Raw genomic sequence first — 20003 nt, 5'->3', positions numbered from 1 at the left:
CTACTTAAAATGTTTTTATAAAAGAGCAAGACTCTATTTTTAGCTATAGTTTAATAATTTTTTTTTTATCCTGTTTTATTCTCTAAGTGACATTGAACTTCGTCCATATTGTTCTAGGAGTAGGACTGAAAATAGGTCTCATCTCCTAGTCCAACTCCAATCAATTGGTAGTGGAACCCCTACTAGCTTGGGGTGGGAAAAAGGCAAAGTCCCTGATTGATTAACAACATCTGCCATAAGCACAGAAAGAGAACTGCACCACATATTTGCCAGCCACATCTAGAGAGCACATCATTCTAGCAGTATTGCTGACACCTCCCTAACAGCAGAACTCATTAAAAAGTAGTGTTTTAAAAGCAAGACAATCTCACGGGCCTATGCAGATATACTGACCAGTCGCCTCGCAGTGGTACACCTCTGGCCAGCAGTTCCCACAGCAGCGAAGAGAGCTGATGGAACAACTAAGCTGAGGTCTGCATCTTCAAAGGCTTAGGAAAGCACAAACACTTCCATCAGTGAACCAAAACAGGTAGACAAGGTATTTGTTAGCTAGTATAAAACAATGTTGTTTTCTGGTTTTGGTTTTGTTTTTTTTGTTTGTTTGTTTGTTTTTTGAGACAGAGTTTTGCTCTTGTTGCCCAGGCTGGAGTGCAAATGGCGCAATCTTGGCTCACTGCAACCTTCGCCTCCCGGGTTCAAGAGATTCTGCCTCAGCCTCCCGAGTAGTTGGGATTACAAGGATGTACCACCACGCTTAGCTAATTTTTGTATTTTTAGTAGCAATGGAGTTTCACCATGTTGGTCAGGCCAGTTTCAAACTCCTCACCTCAAGTGATGCACCCACCTTGGCCTCCCAAAGTGCTGGGATTACAGGCATGAGCCACCGTGCCCGGCAAAAGTTTTTATAAAGTGCAGTAAAAGAACATCAAAACTATTGTTGTAACGTAAGCATATTAATGTCACAAAGACACATATACACATGAGGGGGAAAGGCACACTCTTCTTCCAAGGAAGATTATGAGCTCTATGATCTTTGCCCAGATCACAGAAGGGTAAATTGAGGCTCTCGCCCCTCTGGTCTCTTCATCTTTTATTTCTCAGGGGTTTGTTTGTTCTTTTTTTTTTTTGAGATGGAGTCTCACTCTGTCACCCAGGCTGCAGTGTAGTGGCACTACAGCCTTGACCTCCTGGGCTCAAGCAATCCTCCCACCTCAGCCTCTCAGTGGCTAGGACTATAGGTGTGCACCACCACGCCCACGTAATTTTTGTATTTTTTGTATAGATGGGGTTTCACCATGTTGCCCAGGCTGCTCTCAAATTCCTAGATCAAGTAATCTACCCACCTTGGCCTTCCAAAGTGCTGGGATTACAGATGTGAGTCGCCACGCCCAGCCTATTTTAACTTTTCAAGCCTCAGTTTCCTCATCTGTAAAATGGGGCAATAATGCCTGGGGTAATAATGGATGGTAGTAAGTAGATAAGGAAGAGCTGTGCTCTGAGGTCTGGCTACCAGGATACAAATACTAGCATTTGTCATTTGCTATCCTGTCACTTCAGGTATATAATCATTGTAAGTCTCAGAATATAACCTTCAAATTAGATTAATAGCAATATTTACTTCATAGGATTATTGTAGGGATTAAATGAAATAATGTATATAAAATAGCTGAACACAGTACCTGGCAGACACTAGTGCTCACTAAATGTGAACTATATTTTTTACTGAAGTCTCTCTTTAAAAGTTCATCTAGAGGCCAGGTGCGATGGCTCATGCCTGTAATCCCAGCACTTTGGGAGGCCAAGGCAGGTGGATCACCTGAGGTCAGGAGTTCAAGACCATCCTGGCCAACATGGTGAAAACCCATCTCTACTAAAAATACAAAAATTAGCTGGGCATGGTGGCATGCACCTGTAATTCCAGCTACTCGGAAGGCTGAGGCAGGAGAATAGCTTGAACCTGGGAGGTGGAGGTTGCAGATTGCACCACTGCACTCCAGCCTGGGTGACAGAGTGAGACTCCATCTCGAAAACAACAAAAAAAGTTCATCCAGAACAAACACTTCACCATATACTTCTTATATCTTACACATACTCCTTATGTGTGTCAACTACAAATATCTAAGCATTTTTGTGACAAACTCAAACAGTTAAAAAAGAGTACTAAGTAATCTCTAAGCCTACAGGTAAGTGATTTTTTTGTAATGCCTTAAGGACATGTTCTTTACCAATATAAAAGCACTCAATATTCCACTAAAGACAAAATAATGTTTTTGAAATCTAAAGAAATGATCAAGTTACTTAAGAGTTACTTAAGTTATTCTAGAGAAATGTGGCCGGTTTTCAGGAAACAGAAGAAGAAAAATCAATACATAATGCCACACTACAGTGGCAATGGAAGTCCCATTCACAGGTTCTAGATCATCCCAGGTGACATGTTCTAAACATGAATACCTCTCCTTCTCAGTTACCTCTGCCTTCAAACCAAGCTTGTGTCCTGTCTCCCAAGCAAAATTCCTAAACACAGGGACTAGGTCTCAGGCATATGCAACATGGAAGAAATGAGATCCAAAACAAGTTTCATATATTCAGGATGGCGATTGTGGAAACTGAACAGAAAACAAACAAAAACAAAGGGGCAGCCTTACCAATAATGGCATTGTTTCCTCCAAGTTCCAACAAACTTCTCCCTTTAAAAAAAATTATATATAAAAATCAATGCCTAGTTCCATATTTACTGCACACTGCTATATAGCCTAATCCCAATTATTAAATTATATAGCCTGTCCAATTATTTTTTATATAGCCTATCCCAATCATATAGCCTATCTTGATTACACCCTATCCCAATTATTTTTCAACTTAAGATTTTCTAATTTATAAAGTAGCATTACTATTGTATCAATATCAAATGTACCGATTTTAGTAACTACTGTGGTTATACAAGAGAATGTCAACATTCTTAGGAAATACACCAAAATATTTAGTAATAAAGGGGACACATCTTTGACTTAATCCAAACAGTTCAACAATAATATGTACCACAGAGAGTGTGGTGTGTGTGTGTGTGCCCGCGCGCGCACTCATAGATATTGCTGAAGAGAGAGAGAATGATAAATCAAGTGGGGCAAAATGTAAGCAATTAGTGACTCTGATTAAAGGGTTTACAGGAATTCCTTATGTTGGTCGTATAATTTTAGGTTTGAAATTATACATGAAAGTCTACAGCCAAACCAAACCACCCTGAACGTGCCTAGTCTTGTCTGAAATTATTCAAGAAAAATAAAGTAAAATGGGACAGCCACTGTAGAAAACAGTATGGCAACTGCCCCCAAAAATGAAACAACAGAGCCTGGGCAACATGGCAAGATCCTGTCTCTACAAAAATTAAAACAAATTAGCTGGGCATGGTAGTGTCTGCCTGTAGTCCCAGCTACTCGTGAAGCCTAGGAATTTGAGACTACAGTAAGCCATGATCGCACCACTGCACTCCAGCCTGGGCCAACAGACTGAGACTGCCTCAGCTAAGTAAGTAAGTAAACGAATGAATGAATGAATGAATGAATGAATGAATGAATGAATTACTATATGATCGAGTAATTCCACTTCTGAGTATATAACCAAAGGTAGTAAAAGCAGGGACTCTGTAGATATTTGTACACCAATATTCATAGTAGCATAATTCACAATAGCAAAATGTGGCAGCAACCCAAATGTGCATCATCTGATGAATTAGTAAATGTGGTATATAAATACAATGAAATATGCAGCCTTTTTACATTTTTATTTTATTAATTTTTTTTTTTTTTTTTTTTTTTGAGACAGGGTCTGATTCTGTTGCCCAGGCTGGGCTATACTGGCATGATCATGGCTTACTGCAGCCTCAACTTCCTGGGCTCAAGCAATTCCCCCACCTCAGCCTCCTAAGTAGCTGGGACAACAGGTATGCACCACCATGCCAGCTCATTTTTGTACTTTTTTTTCTGGCAGAGACAGGATCTTGGCATGTTGCCCAGGCTGGTCTCCAACTCCTGGGCTCAAGAGATCCTCTCACCTTGGCCTCCCAAAGTGCTAGGGTTACAGGCATGAGCCACCACACCTAGCTTATCATAGAGCCTTAAAAAGGAAATCCTACTACATGCTACAAGATGGTTGTACGTTGGGCTGGGCGCAGTGGCTGTAATCCCACCACTTTGGGATTTTAGTCTCTACTAAAAATACAAAAATTAGCTGGGCGTGGTGGCGGACGCCTGTAATCCCAGCTACTCAGGAGGCTGAGGCAGAAGAATTGCTCAAACCCAGGAGGCGGAGGTTGCAGTGAGCTGAGATCGCACCACTGCATTCCAGCCTGGCAACAGAGTGAGACTCCGTGGTTGTACCTTGTAGACACTATGTTCAGTGAAATAAGGTAGTCATCAAAGGATAAATACTTACAACCCCACTCAAATGAAAGTCGTCCCTATCAATGAAACAAAGAAGTAGAAGGGTGGCTACCAAGGGCTGGGTGTAGGGGGAAGGAGGGATTAGTGTTTATAGGCTATGGAGTTTCAGTTTTACAAGATGAAAAAGTTCTAAAGATAGGCTGTATGATCATGTGAATGCACTTGACACTACTGAACTGTGTACCATCTTAACCATTTTTAAGTAAATTTTATGTTGTGTGGACTTTCCCCTACAATCAAAAAGAAAGAAAGAAAGAAACCTATGGCCCATAAGGCCACCATAAAAATCTCTCCTTGGCCGGGCGCGGTGGCTCAAGCCTGTAATCCCAGCACTTTGGGAGGCTGAGACGGGCGGATCACAAGGTCAGGAGATCGAGACCATCCTGGCCAACACGGTGAAACCCCGTCTCTACTAAATATACAAAAAATTAGCCGGGCGATGTGGCGGGCGTCTGTAGTCCCAGCTACTCGGGAGGCTGAGGCAGGAGAATGGCGTAAACCCGGGAGGCGGAGCTTGCAGTGAGCCGAGATCGCGCCATTGCACTCCAGCCTGGGCGACAGAGCAAGACTCCGTCTCAATAAAAAGAAATAAAATAAAAAATAAAAAATAAAAACTCTCCTTACAATTTGATAGTGTCTTCCAATCTTTTCTCTGTGAATTTATATTTAGTTGAGATTCTTTCATTTTACTTTATTTTCTGATGTCTTACACCTTTCCCCTAAGTTATTAAGAGTCGTGAAAAGAAAAATCACTCCACAGCATTCCATCATGAAGACATACAAATTTTATTTAGCTGTTTCTCCAGTGTTTAATATATTTGTCGATTATCTACTTAGGTTAGGACTCTTGATAGACACTGCCAACCTATATTCTAGAAAAGTTATATAGCAGGCCATGAGTGCCATTCTTTTCTTGCAGTCTGAGTCTTGCTCCGTGGCCCAGGTTGGAGTACAGTGGTGTGATCTCAGCTCACGGCAAACCTCCGCCTCCTGAGTTCAAGTGATTCTCCTGTCTCAGCTTCCCAAGTAGCTGGGACAAGCATGCGCCATCATGCCCAGCTCATTTTTGTATTTTTATTAGAGACAGGGTTTCGCCATGTTGGCCAGGCTGGTCTTGAACTCCTGACCTCAGGTGATCCGCCCACCTCGGCCTCCCAAAGTGATGGGATTACAGGCTTGAGCCACTGCAACCATCCCACCATTTTTTTTTCTTTCTTTTTTTAAGAGTCACCCAGGCTGGAATACAGTGGTGCTATCATAGCTCACTGCAGCCTCAATTTCTGGGTTCAAGCAAACCTCCATCCTCAGCCTCCCAAGTAGTTCAGACAACAAGCACGTGTCACAACACCTGGCTTGTTTTGTTTTGTTTTAAGACATGGGTTTTCACAATGTTGCCCAGGCTCTGGTCTCAAACTCCTGGCTTCCAGCGATCCATCCACCTTGGCCTCCCAAAGTGCTGGGATTACAGATATGAGCCACTACATCTGGCCTATAAATGCCATTCTTACCTTACTCCTCCCAGCATAAAGATCTGAGAGATTTGTTTGCCTCAATTTTAGACATATGTTTATTTATTTATTTTTGAGACAGACTCTCACTCTGTTGCCCAGACTGGAGTGCAGTACTGCAATCTCAGCTCACTGCAACCTCTGCCTCTGGGTTCAAGCAATTCTCTTGCCTCAGCCTCCCGAGTAGCTGGGCATGCCGCCACACCCAGCTAATTTTTTTGTATTTTAGTAGGGATGGGAATTTCACAGTCTAGCCCAGGCTGGTCTTGAACTCTTGCCCGGCCTTAGACATACATTTATTAATGATCTTTTGATCATAAATTTCCTTAAGTGCACTTTAAAATCAGCTTCCACGTGAATAACTTTTATTCATTTGTGGTATCAGGAGCATATGTGACAACAGGAGAGTATCTTCTCATTTTCATTGCTCTGAAACAGGTAAGCATCAAGTGAATATTAATTATGAAGACGTGGCTGTTATTACCAAAAGCCACCAAATGCTACACCATCTCTAGTCTCTGCTGCAATCATTGAATTAATGACAGTTTGCTGGCTATAGCATAGCACTATGCTAGGTGTTAAGAAGAGAAGGAAGGAAACAGAAGCTTTTACACCTGCCATTAGCTTCTCCTGCCTGGCTGCAAGTGATGTTTGGCAGAAGAGGAGGGATCTATACTTTCTACATCCTTCCAGTTCTCTATCAGCCACTCTCTGACTATACTCCTAACCACCAACTCCTCCAAGAAAAGCACCTATAACTTAAGAGAGGCAGACACATTTTAAAAAGTATAATTCTACTATTACTACTACTACTACTACTACTACTACTACTACTACTACTTAGCCAAGAACAACAAACTACTGCCTTGAGTAAGGAAAAGGGGAGAAAGCTGAGAAGATGAAATCTGCTAGTGGAACTAATGATGTTGAGAATCTCTTCATGTGCTAATTGGCCATTTAAGATGTCTATTCTAGGCCTGGTGCCGTGGCTCATTGCTTGTAATCCCAGCACTTTGGGAGGCCGAGGTGGGTGGATCACGAGGTCAGAAGTTCGAGACCAGCCTGGCCAATATGGAGAAACCCTGTCTCTACTAAAAATACAAAAATTAGGTGTGGTGGCACATGCCTGTAGTCCCAGCTACTTGGGAGGCTGAGGCAGAAGAATTGCTTGAACCCAGGAGGCGGAGGTTGCAGTAAGCCAGGATCTCCCCCACTGCACTCCAGCTTGGGTAACAGAGCATGGGAGTCCATCTCAAGAAAAAAAAAAAGATGTCTATTCAAATCCAATGCCCATTTTTAATTGGGCTGTCTTTCATATTCTTAAATTTTAAGAGTTCTTTAGATATTCCACATACAAGTTCCTTATCAAATGACTTCCAAACATTTTCTGCCATTCTGTAGGTTGTTCTTTTCACTTTTTCCTGATGTCCTTTGAATCACAAAATGCTTTAATTTTGATAAAAACTAATTTGTCTTTTAAGTGTTGTTGCTTGTGCTTTAGTTGTCATTTCTAAGAAACTATCGCCTAATCCAAGGTCACGAAAACTTATTCCTATGTTTTCTTTTAAGAATTTTAAAGGTCTTTGATACATTTTGAGTTTGTCGTTGCATAGGAGATGTAGTAGTGGTCTGACTTCACACTCATATGTATAGACAGCTGGTTGTGTCAGTACCATTTGTTAAAAAGACCATCTTTTCCCCATTGAAATGTCTTGTCACCCTTGACACAACTGACCATAAATTCAAGAGTTTATTTCTGGACTTCCAATTCTATTCCATTGATTTTTATGTCTATCCGTATGCTGGTGCCACATAGTCTTGATTATCATAGTTTTGCCATAAATTTTTTGACTAAGAAGTGACAGTCTGCCGGGCGCGGTGGCTCAAGCCTGTAATCCCAGCACTTTGGGAGGCCGAGACGGGCAGATCATGAGGTCAGCAGATCGAGACCATCCTGGCTAACACAGTGAAACCCCGTCTCTACTAAAAAAATACAAAAATCTAGCCGGGCGAGGTGGCGGGCGCCTGTAGTCCCAGCTACTCAGGAGGCTGAGGCAGGAGAATGGCGTAAACCTGGGAGGCGGAGCTTGCAGTGAGCTGAGATCCGGCCACTGCACTCCAGCCCGGGCTACAGAGCGAGACTCCGTCTCAAGAAAAAAAAAAAAAAAAAGAAGTGACAGTCCTTCAATTTTCTTCTTTTTAAGATTGCTTTGGCTTTTTAGGGTCCTTAGTATTGCCGTATTAATTTTAGGATTAACTTGTCAATTGTTATAAGACAGAAAACTGGGATTTTTACAGGAATTGCATTGAATCTGTAGATCATGTGGACCACATTGATACCTTTACAACATTAAATCTTCCAAAAACTGAAAAGGGGATTATCTACTCATTTATTTAGGTCATCTTTAATTTATTTTGATGATGATTTTAGTGCTCCGTGCAACAGACTTACACTTCTTCTGTTAAATGTATTCCTAAGTATTTTATTCTTTTTGATGCTACTACTAATTGAATTGTTTTCTGGATTTCATTTTTGGATTGTTCATTGTTAATGCATAAAAATGTAATTGATTTTTGTATCTCAATCTTGAGTCCTGCAACCTTGCTGACCTTTTTTATTAGCTGCTTTTTTAATAAATTGCTTTGCCTAATAAAAAGCAATGCCTACATAAACAGTCGACAGATTAGTCAAATTTTGTCTTATGCTGGGGTAAAAGTCTAAAATTCAGCCTAACAGCCAAAAATCGATAGCCAGTATTATCCTTGAAAACCTTGGAAATCATTCATAAAGCACAGTACAGTATACAAAGCTATGTCTATACAACTCTTTTCAATCATGTATCCATGATCCATAACCATGATCCATATGCATATGGATACATATCCATGATCCATATGCATATGGATACATATCCATGATCCATATATATGATTCATATACATGAAAGAGCAGATTTAAGCCTTCTATTCCACACTCACTGTAAGTTCTGTACTCAGTGCTCCTGTTTAAATGATGACATTTTTCTCACCACTATACTAATGAGAAATGACATTTTTCTTATTTAATTTGCCAAACAGGACTAGTACAATTTGATAAGTGTAAAAAGTAAGTAGAGGTTCCTCTTCAAAGACTTTCCTCCCCATCTAACTAAAAATAAATAACTTCTCTTAAAAGCAAAATTTATTCAAAGACCTGTTGTGCTCCTAAATATTTGCTCTGGCATGCTTATACTGGTCCAAGTACACATTAGGTTATAGCCTGTTCCTCTTCCTTATTTAAAAGTGTTTTTACTTTTCTCAGCATTCCTCAAGTTACTTTCTCCTTCCTTTGTCCTCCTCTACCTTTGCCTCTTTTAAAAAGTTCTAAGTTGCTACCCAGTCGGGACCAGTACAAAATGTGAGGTTCCATTCCAGCCAGTGGAAACCAGACACAGCAGTAGAGTGGACGCGTCAGGTTATAAATGACCCTGTCTCCTTTGTCCAGTGTACTCTCATGCCAAAACTACTGGCGAGTGTACCCTTTCTACAGGAAGTAAAAATGGCCTTATTAAATAAATTTATGTTCAAGTACTATTTCTTTACAGTATGAAAAAACAAACATTTCAAACATAATATTCTACGTGATTCAATTATACCCATTTAGAGAGAAAATGACTTCCTTTCATACATTTTTTTTTTTTTTTTTTAGATGGAGTCTCGCTCTGTCACCCAGGCTGGAGTACAGTGACGTGATCTTGACTCACTGCAAGCTATGCCTCCCGGGTTCACGTCATTCTCCTGCCTCAGCCTCTCGAGTAGCTGGGACTACAGGCGCCCGCCACCACGCCCGGCTAATTTTTTGTATTTTTAGTAGAGACGGGGTTTCACTGTGTTAGCCAGGATGGTCTCGATCTCCTGACCTTGTGATCCGCCTGCCTCGGCCTCCCAAAGTGCTCATATTTTCATAAATTTTGGTATTTAAATTTAAGACTTCCCTAATATTCAACTGCTAATAACTGTACCCTTTTCTTTTACTTAGACATTCAAATAAACATGACCATTGCCTCCATGGAAAAGGTTGAGGGGAAAACAAAAACTCAACTTTTAGATTTTACCTCCATATTTGAGAGAATTAAAACCCTCATTAGAAATCCAACACTTACCAAACCTCTCCTGTACCATCAGGGCCACCTGTTTTCCCACCTGAGTGCTCCCAGTGAAGGACAGCAGGTTCACTCGTTCATCTTTGGCCATTGCTGTGCTGCAAGGGAACAGACATGGTCGGTCACCCAAGCAGAGAAACCTAGCAATGACAACTTCTAATGGTACCCAGCACCGAAGTGCTCTTGGAAAAGCAGTCCCTCGAAGCTACAAGAAAGTCTGTCCCAGGGGAGCAAGGGAACGTCTTCATGAGAAGGAAAAAAGTTTTTCACAAGTAGAACCATATGGCAGAAGAGGCTGACCTGCTGTGAGCATTTGAATAGAAATCACCTAGAGGAAGTTCTCAGGGAAGACAGTCTTTCCTATACTGAGTGAGTGACTGGACAATACGATCTTAGCATTTCCTTGCTGAGCATTCCAGTTTTACAGACTTTTAACTGCTGTGTAATTCCTTTAAGGATTAAAACTTGGGCAGGACCAGCCTAGGCAACATGATGAAACCCTGTCTCTACACAAAATACTAAAATTAGCCAGGTGTGCAGGCATGCGCCTGTAGTCCCAGCTACTTGGGAGGCTGAGGTGGGAAGATCACTTGAACCTGGGAGGCGGAGGCTGCAGTGAGCTGAGATCGAGCCACTGCACTCCAGCCTAGGTGACAGAGTGAGACCCTGTCTCAAAAAAATTAAAAGAATTAAAACTTAAAAGCCTGTAGGGAAATATCCTAAAGCACGGGTCCCCAAGCCCCAGGATGCCAACCAGTACCAGTCTGTGGCCTATTAGGAACCAGGCTGCACAGCAGGAGGTAGGCAGCAGGCAACCCAGTGAGCATTACTGCCTGAGCGCCACCTCCTTCAGATCAGCGGCAGCATTAGATTTTCATAGGAGTGTGAACCCTATTGTGAACTGTGCATGCAAGGGATCTAGATTGCATGCTCCTTATGAGAATCTAACTAATGCCTTATGATCTGAGGTGGAACAATTTCATCCTAAAACCATCCCCCTGCCGTGGTCCACGGAAAAATTGTACTTCCACTAAACCAGCCCCAGTCCCTGGTGCCAGAAAGGTTGGGGACCGCTATCCTAAAGTATTCCTCACGGAAGTTGACTTACAAAGGCTATGCTAGGATTTCCAGTTGCTTCTAAGGAACGCAAATCAGATACTACTGATTTGAACCTCTCTGTTCCTAGTTCAGTGCTACAAAAGGTCCAGTGTTAGCCAAGCGGGGCAGCCACAGCATCAGTCTAACGTAGGGCTCAGTTACCTAGTTCAGTCTTCTGAGGTTCAACCTAGCAAGTATGAGCACTAATACTCAAAGTGGCTGCTGTTTAACATGCTCCTGTATATACTACCATAATTATCTGAGCTATTGCAAGGCCAGCACAAGCACTAGATACCCAGAATGCAAGAATACAGTCAAAGGCTGACTCATGTTTTAAACGACACTTAGATAGTATTTCACTCTGCATTGTACATGTGGGAGTTGTATTTTGTAAAATTTTCTCATTAATATGAAAAACAGAGTAACTTATTGCTCCTTTTTGAGATTGCCCAGTAAGTACAACAGTATGTTTAAAGTGTGGGAAGGCGAAGAAACTAACACTTTAGCCACACCAGTATGGGTTGTAAGACTTGACTCCTGGAAAACTCACCTAATCAAAGTCTAAGCTGATAAGAACCTCAGCTTTTATCCCAGTTCAGCACAATTATAGTCCGTGTCATCTTAGTATCATGCCAAGTAAAAGCAGCAAGACACAAAAGGCCACGTATTATATGACTTCATTTATACAAAATGTCTCAAATAGGCAAATCCATAGAGACAGAAAATTCTTTAATGGCTGTCAGGGCATGAGAGCAGGGGGAATGGGGAAGAGACTGCCAATGGGTATGGGATTACTTTCTGGGCTGATCAAAATGTTCTGGAAAAAGATAGTGGTGATAGTTGTACAATACCCTGAATATTTTAAAAACCACTATATTGTACACTTTAAAAGAGAGGATTTTATGGTACACTAATTGTGAGGGCGGATCACGAGGTCAGGAGATCGAGACCATCCTGGCTAACACAGTGAAACCCCGTCTCTACTAAAAATACAAAAACTAGCCGGGCGAGGTGGCGGGCGCCTGTAGTCCCAGCTACTCGGGAGGCTGAGGCAGGAGAATGGCGTAAACCCGGGAGGGGGAGCTTGCAGTGAGCTGAGATCCGGCCACTGCACTCCAGTCCGGGCGACAGAGCGAGACTCCGCTTCAAAAAAAAAAAGAAAAAAACAATTTTACTAAAAAGAGGCTGTGTTCCCAGGGTTCCCTTTTTCGGTCAGCTGAGAAACTCAGATAATAGGCTAGGTTCTCGGCAGGCAGTGAGACCCCAGACTACAATTTCATAGCTTTCTTTGTAAGTAAACACCTTGACAAACCAAGTGTCAGGAAGTCACAGGCTGCCCCCCATTACAGCAGTTTGTTATTTCAGGATATAAACACCTTAGAAATAGTACCTCTGGGCAATTAAAAAGACAATTCTTATTCATCCTCCAATAGAGGTTAGGCATTAATACAATAAGAACCCAACAAACTCCATAATAATAATGATTTCAAAAACCATTCTTAACTCCTTAGTTAAAAGTGAGTTCATTATTCTAGTAACAATGATTCTAGTTGGTGAACCTGGGGTCCTTCAACAGAAGATGCTCTCAGCCTAATAACCTACCCAATATCTGCTCCACCACAAGTCAAGGAACAAATCGCACCAGGCAGCTTGTTGTCCTCCAGAACCTTGGCTATTATCCTAGAAAGGAAAAAGCAATTATTGAGGCAATAATTTAATTTCTGAAGTCATTTTTTTAAAAACAAGGAATAAATTCCAACTACTTGACTCTCCTTTTTGCAACTTTCTCTCCCATCCCTCAAATATATTACTCTCTTGCTTTTTCAGCCCACTTTTCAATTTCTAAGTCACTGTTCCTAAATGGCCTTCTAACATTAAGAACACTCTTATACCAGACTCTGCCCTCAAACATTCAGACCTGGATTTCTCCTCACATACTGAAAATGCCGTTTTCAAAAAACTATTAGCAGAATTTTTTTTTTTTTGTCCTGAAAGAATCTTGAGGCCAAGTGTGGTGGTTCATGCCTGTAATCCCAGCACTTTGGGAGGCCGAGGCTGATGAATCACTTGAGGTCAGGAGTTCAAGACCAGCCTGGCCAACATGGTGACACCCCATCTCTACTAAAAATATAAAAATTAGCCAGGAGTGATGGTGGGAGCCTGTAATCCCACCAACTCAGGAGGCTGAGGCAGGAGAATCACTTGAACCTGAAAGGCAGAGGTTGCAGTGAGCTGAGATTGTGCCACTGCACTCCAGCCTGGGAGACAGAGCAAGACTCTATCTAAAAAAAAAAAAAAGAATCTTGAGAAGAAAAAAAAAACATAGAACATAAATAGAAGACACAAAGCATTGTTTAAGTAGCTCAAATTGTCAGTTTTCAAGTATTTTCTACCAAACTATGAGGACACATCTGGTTTAAGACAGCAGACTGATCACTGGGCCATTTATTTATTTATTTATTTATTTTGGTCTTACACAAATCTATTAAAATGTGATTAAAAAGGAAAATAAAAAGGAATAAGACCTAGAACGATGAAGGAAATTAGAGGTGGTCCCCACCAGCAAATAAGAGATTTAAACACATCTCTGCAAAGCAGAGTTAGAGAAGTTGTAAAGCACAAATTGGGGAAGAGGACGGGATCCTCAAAACCTAAAGTAAATGCCACAGACACAAAAGAAGGAGCTGGGGCCACCCTGCAGAACCCTGAAACAGCTTGGGGCTACTTCCCACCAAACCATGTCGGTCAGAAAATATCAGTGCCTTGCAGGCTACAGAATTGTGGACAAGCAGAGTTTTTTCTCTTGTTAAAATGAGAAATACATTTAAATGCTACTTAAATCTGATTTTGAGTTATAAAAAGAAAAATGGCTAAAATAATTCTGGTTTCTCTGAAAAAGGATTCCATTCATTTTGAGTTTCCAGAGGACCAATAGAGCAAAGGTTATTTTCATCAATCATCTTAACTTACTGGCTACTTTCCAATTTGTTGAAACTTCAAAAAGACCCAAATCCCATACTCACTTTCATAGGAAAGGTATCATTATCACACCCAAGTTCCCCTAAAATACCCTTTATAGCTGTTTTCTTTCTTCCTTCCAATCCAGGATCCAATCAAGGATCATGAACTCCAGCTCTCATGTCCAAGACCAGGTTTCAGGATGTACAATTCTTTCCAGGGATTTCGGGTGTCTATATTGTCTGCACAAGTAGACTGTACTCTCTTTAAGGGCAAGGCTTTTGTTTTGTGCCTATGGGTAAAGGTTAACAAACCCCTACCCCTAAGATGAGACTCTAACTTTAAGTTGAACTCTAGCTCTGTTCTCCATGTTACCTGGAAAGTGTCAGAGTGTCGTCAATGTTTCCTAGACAACCCGACTTACGGTAAAAATGACCCCTGCCTGGTCACTTCCATCTGAACTGGGATAACTATCTATGAGCTATTAATGGGAATGCCATGCTTTTTGGCCTTTCCTGAGGGCAGTGACACTTGTAACTGCATGTCCCTGTGGCCCCTGAAAGCTACAATTGTTACAAGAGATTTTCGTTTCTGTGGGGCATTATTAGGCTTTAAGCCAGGGTAAACCCCACACCTCTCCAATGTGGCTCTCACTTCCTTGTACCTATGTGACTATGACAAAAACACTGATTGAAGAGGAATACCTGATGCCACCCTCCTGAGAAGCTATGCTCCCGTACTATCCTTCTGAATACACAGAAGAACCATATGTGGCCTGTGGTCATCTAAGGAATCTGAAAATTTAGTTGAACTTAAGAAGACCTCCTTGTGGCACTGCATCACCCTTAGTTAATTCCAGCAAAATTTAGCATCATTTTACTTATTATCTTCCGTTACATTTCAAACCATTGAAAATAAAATTTTCAGTGCTTTGAAAACTATCAACCCGCACATAAACTCTTACACGAACATTTCAAATTCTTCAACTCTTTAACGCAAAAAAAAAACTTAAAGCAAAACCGGTATCAAAATGGACAAAATTTTAACTGGCTACTTCGTAACAATTGTTAGTTCACTACTTCCACATTAATTATTCCGCTGTTTTTTTGTTTGTTTGTTTGTTTGTTTTATTTTTAGGCCAGGGGCAGTGGTTCATGCCTGTAATCCCAGCACTTTGGGAGGCCGAGGCAGGCAGATAACTTGAGGCCAGGAGTTCAAGACCAGCCTGGACAACATGGTGAAACTCCATGTCTACTAAAAATATAAAAATCAGCTAGCCGGGCACGGTGGCTCACGCCTGTAATCCCAGCACTTTGGGAGGCTGAGGCGGGCAGATCACGAGGTCAGGAGATTGAGACCATCCTGGTCAACATGGTAAAACCCTATCTCTACTAAAATACAAAAAATTAGCCAGGTGTGGTAGCGCATGCCTGTAGCCCCAGCCACTCAGGAGGCTGAGGCAGGGGAATCGCTGGAACCTGGGAAGCGGAGGTTTCAGTGGGCCGAGATCACGCCACTGCATTCCAGCCTGGCGACAGAGCAAGACTCCATCTCAAAAAAAAAAAGAAAAAATGAGCCAAGCATGGTGGCATGCACCTGTAATCCCAGCTACTTGGGAGGTTGAGGCAGGAGAATCACTTGAACCTGGGAGGCGGAGGTTGGAGTGAGCCAAGATTATGGCACTGCACTCCAGCCTGGGCGACAGAGCGAGACTTTCTCTTAAAAAAAAAAAAAAAATTAGCATGGCGTGGTGACCCACACCTGTAATCCCAGCTACTCGGGAGGCTGAAGCATGAGAATCTCTTGAACCCAGGAAGCAGAAACTACAGTGAGCTGAGATGGCCCCACTGCACTCCAGCCCGGGCAACAAAGACTCTGTCTCAAAAAAAATAAAAAATAAAAATTAAAACAATTACCCTTGCTCTTTTCCAGCCCACCACTTTCCAATTCCTAAGCCACTATTCTAAATAATCTTCTAGGCTGGGCGCAGTGGCTCATGCCTGTAATCCCAGCACTTTGGGAAGCTGAGGCAGGTGGATCATGAGGTCAGAAGATCGAGACCATCCTGGTCAACATGGTGAAACCCCATCTCTACTAAAAATAGAAAAATTAGCTGGGCGTGGTGGCACATGCCTGTAATCCCAGCTACTTGGGAGGCTGAGGCAGAAGAATCACTTGAACCAGGGAGTAGGAGGTTGCCGTGAGCTGAGATTGTGCCAGTGCGCTCCAGCCTGGTGACAAAGCGAGACTCCATCTCAAAAATAATAATAATAGTAATAACAATCTTCTAATATGAAGAACCCTCTTGCCCACAGACTCCACCCCAATTTCTCTACTAATAATTCTGAACTCAGAATGCAGACCAGGCAAGCAATGGAACATCAAAGGTACATCCTAATCCTACATGGGAAGGCACCCTAACTCTATAGATCCTCCAAATTCCAGAATGATACATCAATCACATTGCTTTTATGACTTAATCAGAGCTCCCAAGTTCTCAAATACAAGTAAAACACTAATAATTGTTTAACCAAAAGATGCAATACATTTCAGTGTTAGATGAATCAGCAGATTAGTATAATAATCAATTTTGTTAACACTCTATTAAGTAAAAGCAATGTAAGTATTAACTGTATAGAAATCTATTCTCAAAACTATTAACTTGTTGAATAGTGAGAAAATATAGCTCCTAAATTGCAAAAATTTCCTTTCCACTGAAGATGCTTTTATTTTTCAAGTGACAAAATAATGTCTGCAAGTGTTCAATCAATATGTCAATATCTGGCATGTTTCCAAAGAGTTAAATTAAATGACATGGCACTGAAAGCACTCTGTATATAAAAATAATATTACAAGCAAAGGAGAAAGAGGTTATCCAAATTCCATGCTATGTGACTCTTTGACATCAGATTAAAAAGTCACAGCTATTAATCACCCTTTCGATATTATTCCATATCCAGGAAAAAGAAAGCCACACGTACTTACTTTGTGACAGCCACACTAATGAGGGAAGTGGTTGGAGCTCCTTTCCTTAAGAAGGTTAAAACAAAAAAAGAAAAAGAAAAACTTATTGACAGAAACCATAAATACCTTTTATTATCAAACAGATGCAAAAGTGTGAGAAAATGCTCTGTCCAATCAGACAACTGACAAATGAGTCTAGTAACTGAAATAGAAATCTGTCCTTCAGCTGGGTGTCTTTGAGACCTAAGGAACAACAAAACTTTCATGAACACAGAAATAGCACCAAGCAATTCTGAATCAGCTTGCTGCACTAATCACAGGAATCATTACGTTAACCTCAGCCAATTATGGGAAATGAGTGAAGCAAAAATCTACCAACATGCTGCATTAACTAAACTTTCCTGGGAAAACTCAAGAGAGCCGAGGAAAACTATACAATGAGCCTTTTTTGGATTAGAATGTTAGAAAACATGAGTTCGTTTCACCACATGGTGCAAATTATTAGCCCTCCCAAATATGTCTTATTTTATAGTTTTTGAATAGATTCAACTGAGTACCACACATTTAAACTAAATTAATAACTAGTGGAACAGACATAAGCAAAATGAGCCAAAAACAATTGTTCTGATTTTCCTCATTTAATGTCTTCCACTGAACACAAAAGCAAAAAACAAGTAACTGTTTGCCATCTATAATATACAGACATTTTTACTATCAAATATTTTGTAAGTTGAAAAATTTAAGACCTAAATGAGAACACAGACCAAGTGCCTCAGAATTACTTGGGAGTTTACTATCAAAGTTTTACTGGCCAGGTGCAATGGCTCACACCTGTAATCCCAACACTTTGGGAGGCTGAGGCAGGTGGGTCACCTGAGGTCAGGAGTTCAAAACTAGCCTGGCCAACATGGTGAAACCCCATCTCTACTAAAAATACAAAAAATTCGCTGGGCGTGGTGGCACATGCCTGTAATCCCAGCTACTTGGAAGGCTGAGGCAGGAGAATTGCTTGAACCTGGGAGGCGGAGGTTGCAGTGAGCTGAGTTCACACCATTGCGCTCTAGCCTGGGCAACAAGAGTGAAACTCCATCTCAAAAAAAGATAAAATAAAGTGTTATTGAAGAAGCCAGGTGTAGCAACACACACTTATAATCCCAGTTACTCAAGAGGCTGAGGCAGTAGTATCTAGAAATGCTATTTTTATCACTCACTACTAGAGAGGAAAGTGAGCAGGTCTTACCAGAGGCAGACATTTCCACAGATCATGGCGATGGCATTGTTCCAGCCATACACTGCCACAGGGAAATTGAATGCCGTGATGATTCCAACCAGGCCTACGGGATTCCACTGCTCAATCAGCGCATGGCCAGGTCCTGAGAACAGGAAAAGGATGCAACATGCTGAAGCAAGTTAACTTAATGACCATCAAGTTAATAAGAACAAATGTATAGCAGACCGGAGAAGATTTCAGATGCCTTATAGTGGGATATTACTACACAGCCGTGGGATATCGGTACATTAACTAATGTACAACAAAAGTGGTTACTACTACACTACCTTGTAAATCATGATGATATTCATTACGCCTCTGATCTTCATAGGACTCTGCATAGATTACAGCAGTATCAGTGCACCTGGGAGACAAGGACACTTTCTAGACATGATGGGCGCCCTAGGTGGTATGAACACAAAGGGCAGAACATGACCAGGGCACAGGGACTTAGGCCCATGTTCTTTGTTTTGTTTGGTTTTGAGTCAGTCTCACTCTGTCACTCAGGCTGGAGTGGAGCGGCGCAATCTCAGCTCACTGCAACCTGCACCTCCCAAGTTCCAGCAATTCTTGAGCCCCAGCCTCCTGAGTAGCTGGGATTACAGGCACGCACCACCATGCCCAGCTAACTGTTGTATTTTTAGTAGAGAAGGAATTTCACCATGTTGCCCAGGCTGGTCTCAAACTCCTGACCTCAAGTGATCTGTCTACCTTGGCCTCCCAAAGTGCTGGGATTACAGGAGTGAGCCATCACACCTGGCCTCCCATATTCTTTATGTTACCTGATGAATCCCTGGGCCAACATCTCTGAATTTGAGACAAGATGGCTCATTTATTGGTGGAAGATGGGACAGGGGAGTTCTAATAATTATATATATGTTGAATAAATGAATTATGCAGGCCAGGCGCAGTGGCTCACGCCTGTAATCCCAGCACTTGGGGAGGCAGAGGCAGGCGGATCACGAGGTCAGGAGTTCAAGACCAGCCTGACCAACATGGTAAAACTCGGTCTCTACTAAAAATACAAAAATTAGCCGGGTGTGGTGGCACGTGCCTATAATCCCAGCTACTCAGGAGGCTGAGGCAGGAGAATCGCTTGAACCCGGGAGGCAGAGGTTGCAGCGAGCCGAGATCCTGCCATTGCACTCCAGCCTGGACAACAGAGGGAGACTCCATCTCAATAAATAAATAAATAAAATGAATTATGCATATTTTTACATTCACTGTAAGAAAACTAAAAATACAAATAAGCTAGGAACAGTGGCTCATGCCTGTAATCTCCAGCACTTTGGGATGCTGGGACAGGAGAATCACTTGAGCTCAGTTTGAAACTCGGATGAACATGGCAAGAACCCTGTCTCCACAAAAAAAAATTAAAAATTAGTTAGGTGTGATTGGTATATGCCTGTAGTCCCAGCTACCTGGGAGGCTGAGGTGGGAGAACTGCTTAAGCCCAGGAGGTTGAGGCTGAAGTGACCTGTGATTGCACCACTGCACTCCAGCCTGGACAACAGAGTAAGACCCTGTCTCCAAAAAAAAAAAAAAAAAAAAAAGAAAAAGAAAAAGAAAAAGAAAATACAAACAAAAATATTGTATTTTAAATACAAACTTTAAAGTCACCCAT

At 41.6% G+C, this 20003-nt stretch overlaps 1 protein-coding gene across 2 annotated transcripts in view; it reads right to left on the bottom strand.

Annotated features, from left to right (window-relative positions):
• Positions 1–20003, bottom strand: part of ALDH7A1 (aldehyde dehydrogenase 7 family member A1) — a 55495-nt gene that overhangs the window by 16127 nt on the left and 19365 nt on the right. For both annotated transcript variants that reach the window (XM_033181387.1, XM_033181388.1), the window contains 6 exons: positions 18350–18482; positions 17131–17175; positions 12790–12867; positions 10090–10187; positions 2646–2687; positions 394–488 (listed from right to left, as the gene is read on the bottom strand). In XM_033181387.1, the coding sequence (XP_033037278.1) occupies positions 394–488; positions 2646–2687; positions 10090–10187; positions 12790–12867; positions 17131–17175; positions 18350–18482 (491 nt within the window). The remainder of the gene's footprint in view (positions 1–393; positions 489–2645; positions 2688–10089; positions 10188–12789; positions 12868–17130; positions 17176–18349; positions 18483–20003) is intronic.

Source organism: Trachypithecus francoisi, unplaced genomic scaffold (assembly GCF_009764315.1).
Source record: "Trachypithecus francoisi isolate TF-2019V2 unplaced genomic scaffold, Tfra_2.0 Lachesis_group2, whole genome shotgun sequence".
Taxonomy (NCBI): domain Eukaryota; kingdom Metazoa; phylum Chordata; class Mammalia; order Primates; family Cercopithecidae; genus Trachypithecus; species Trachypithecus francoisi.
The sequence above is the reverse complement of the archived record's forward strand: the minus strand, read 5'-3'. Positions and strand labels throughout refer to the sequence as shown.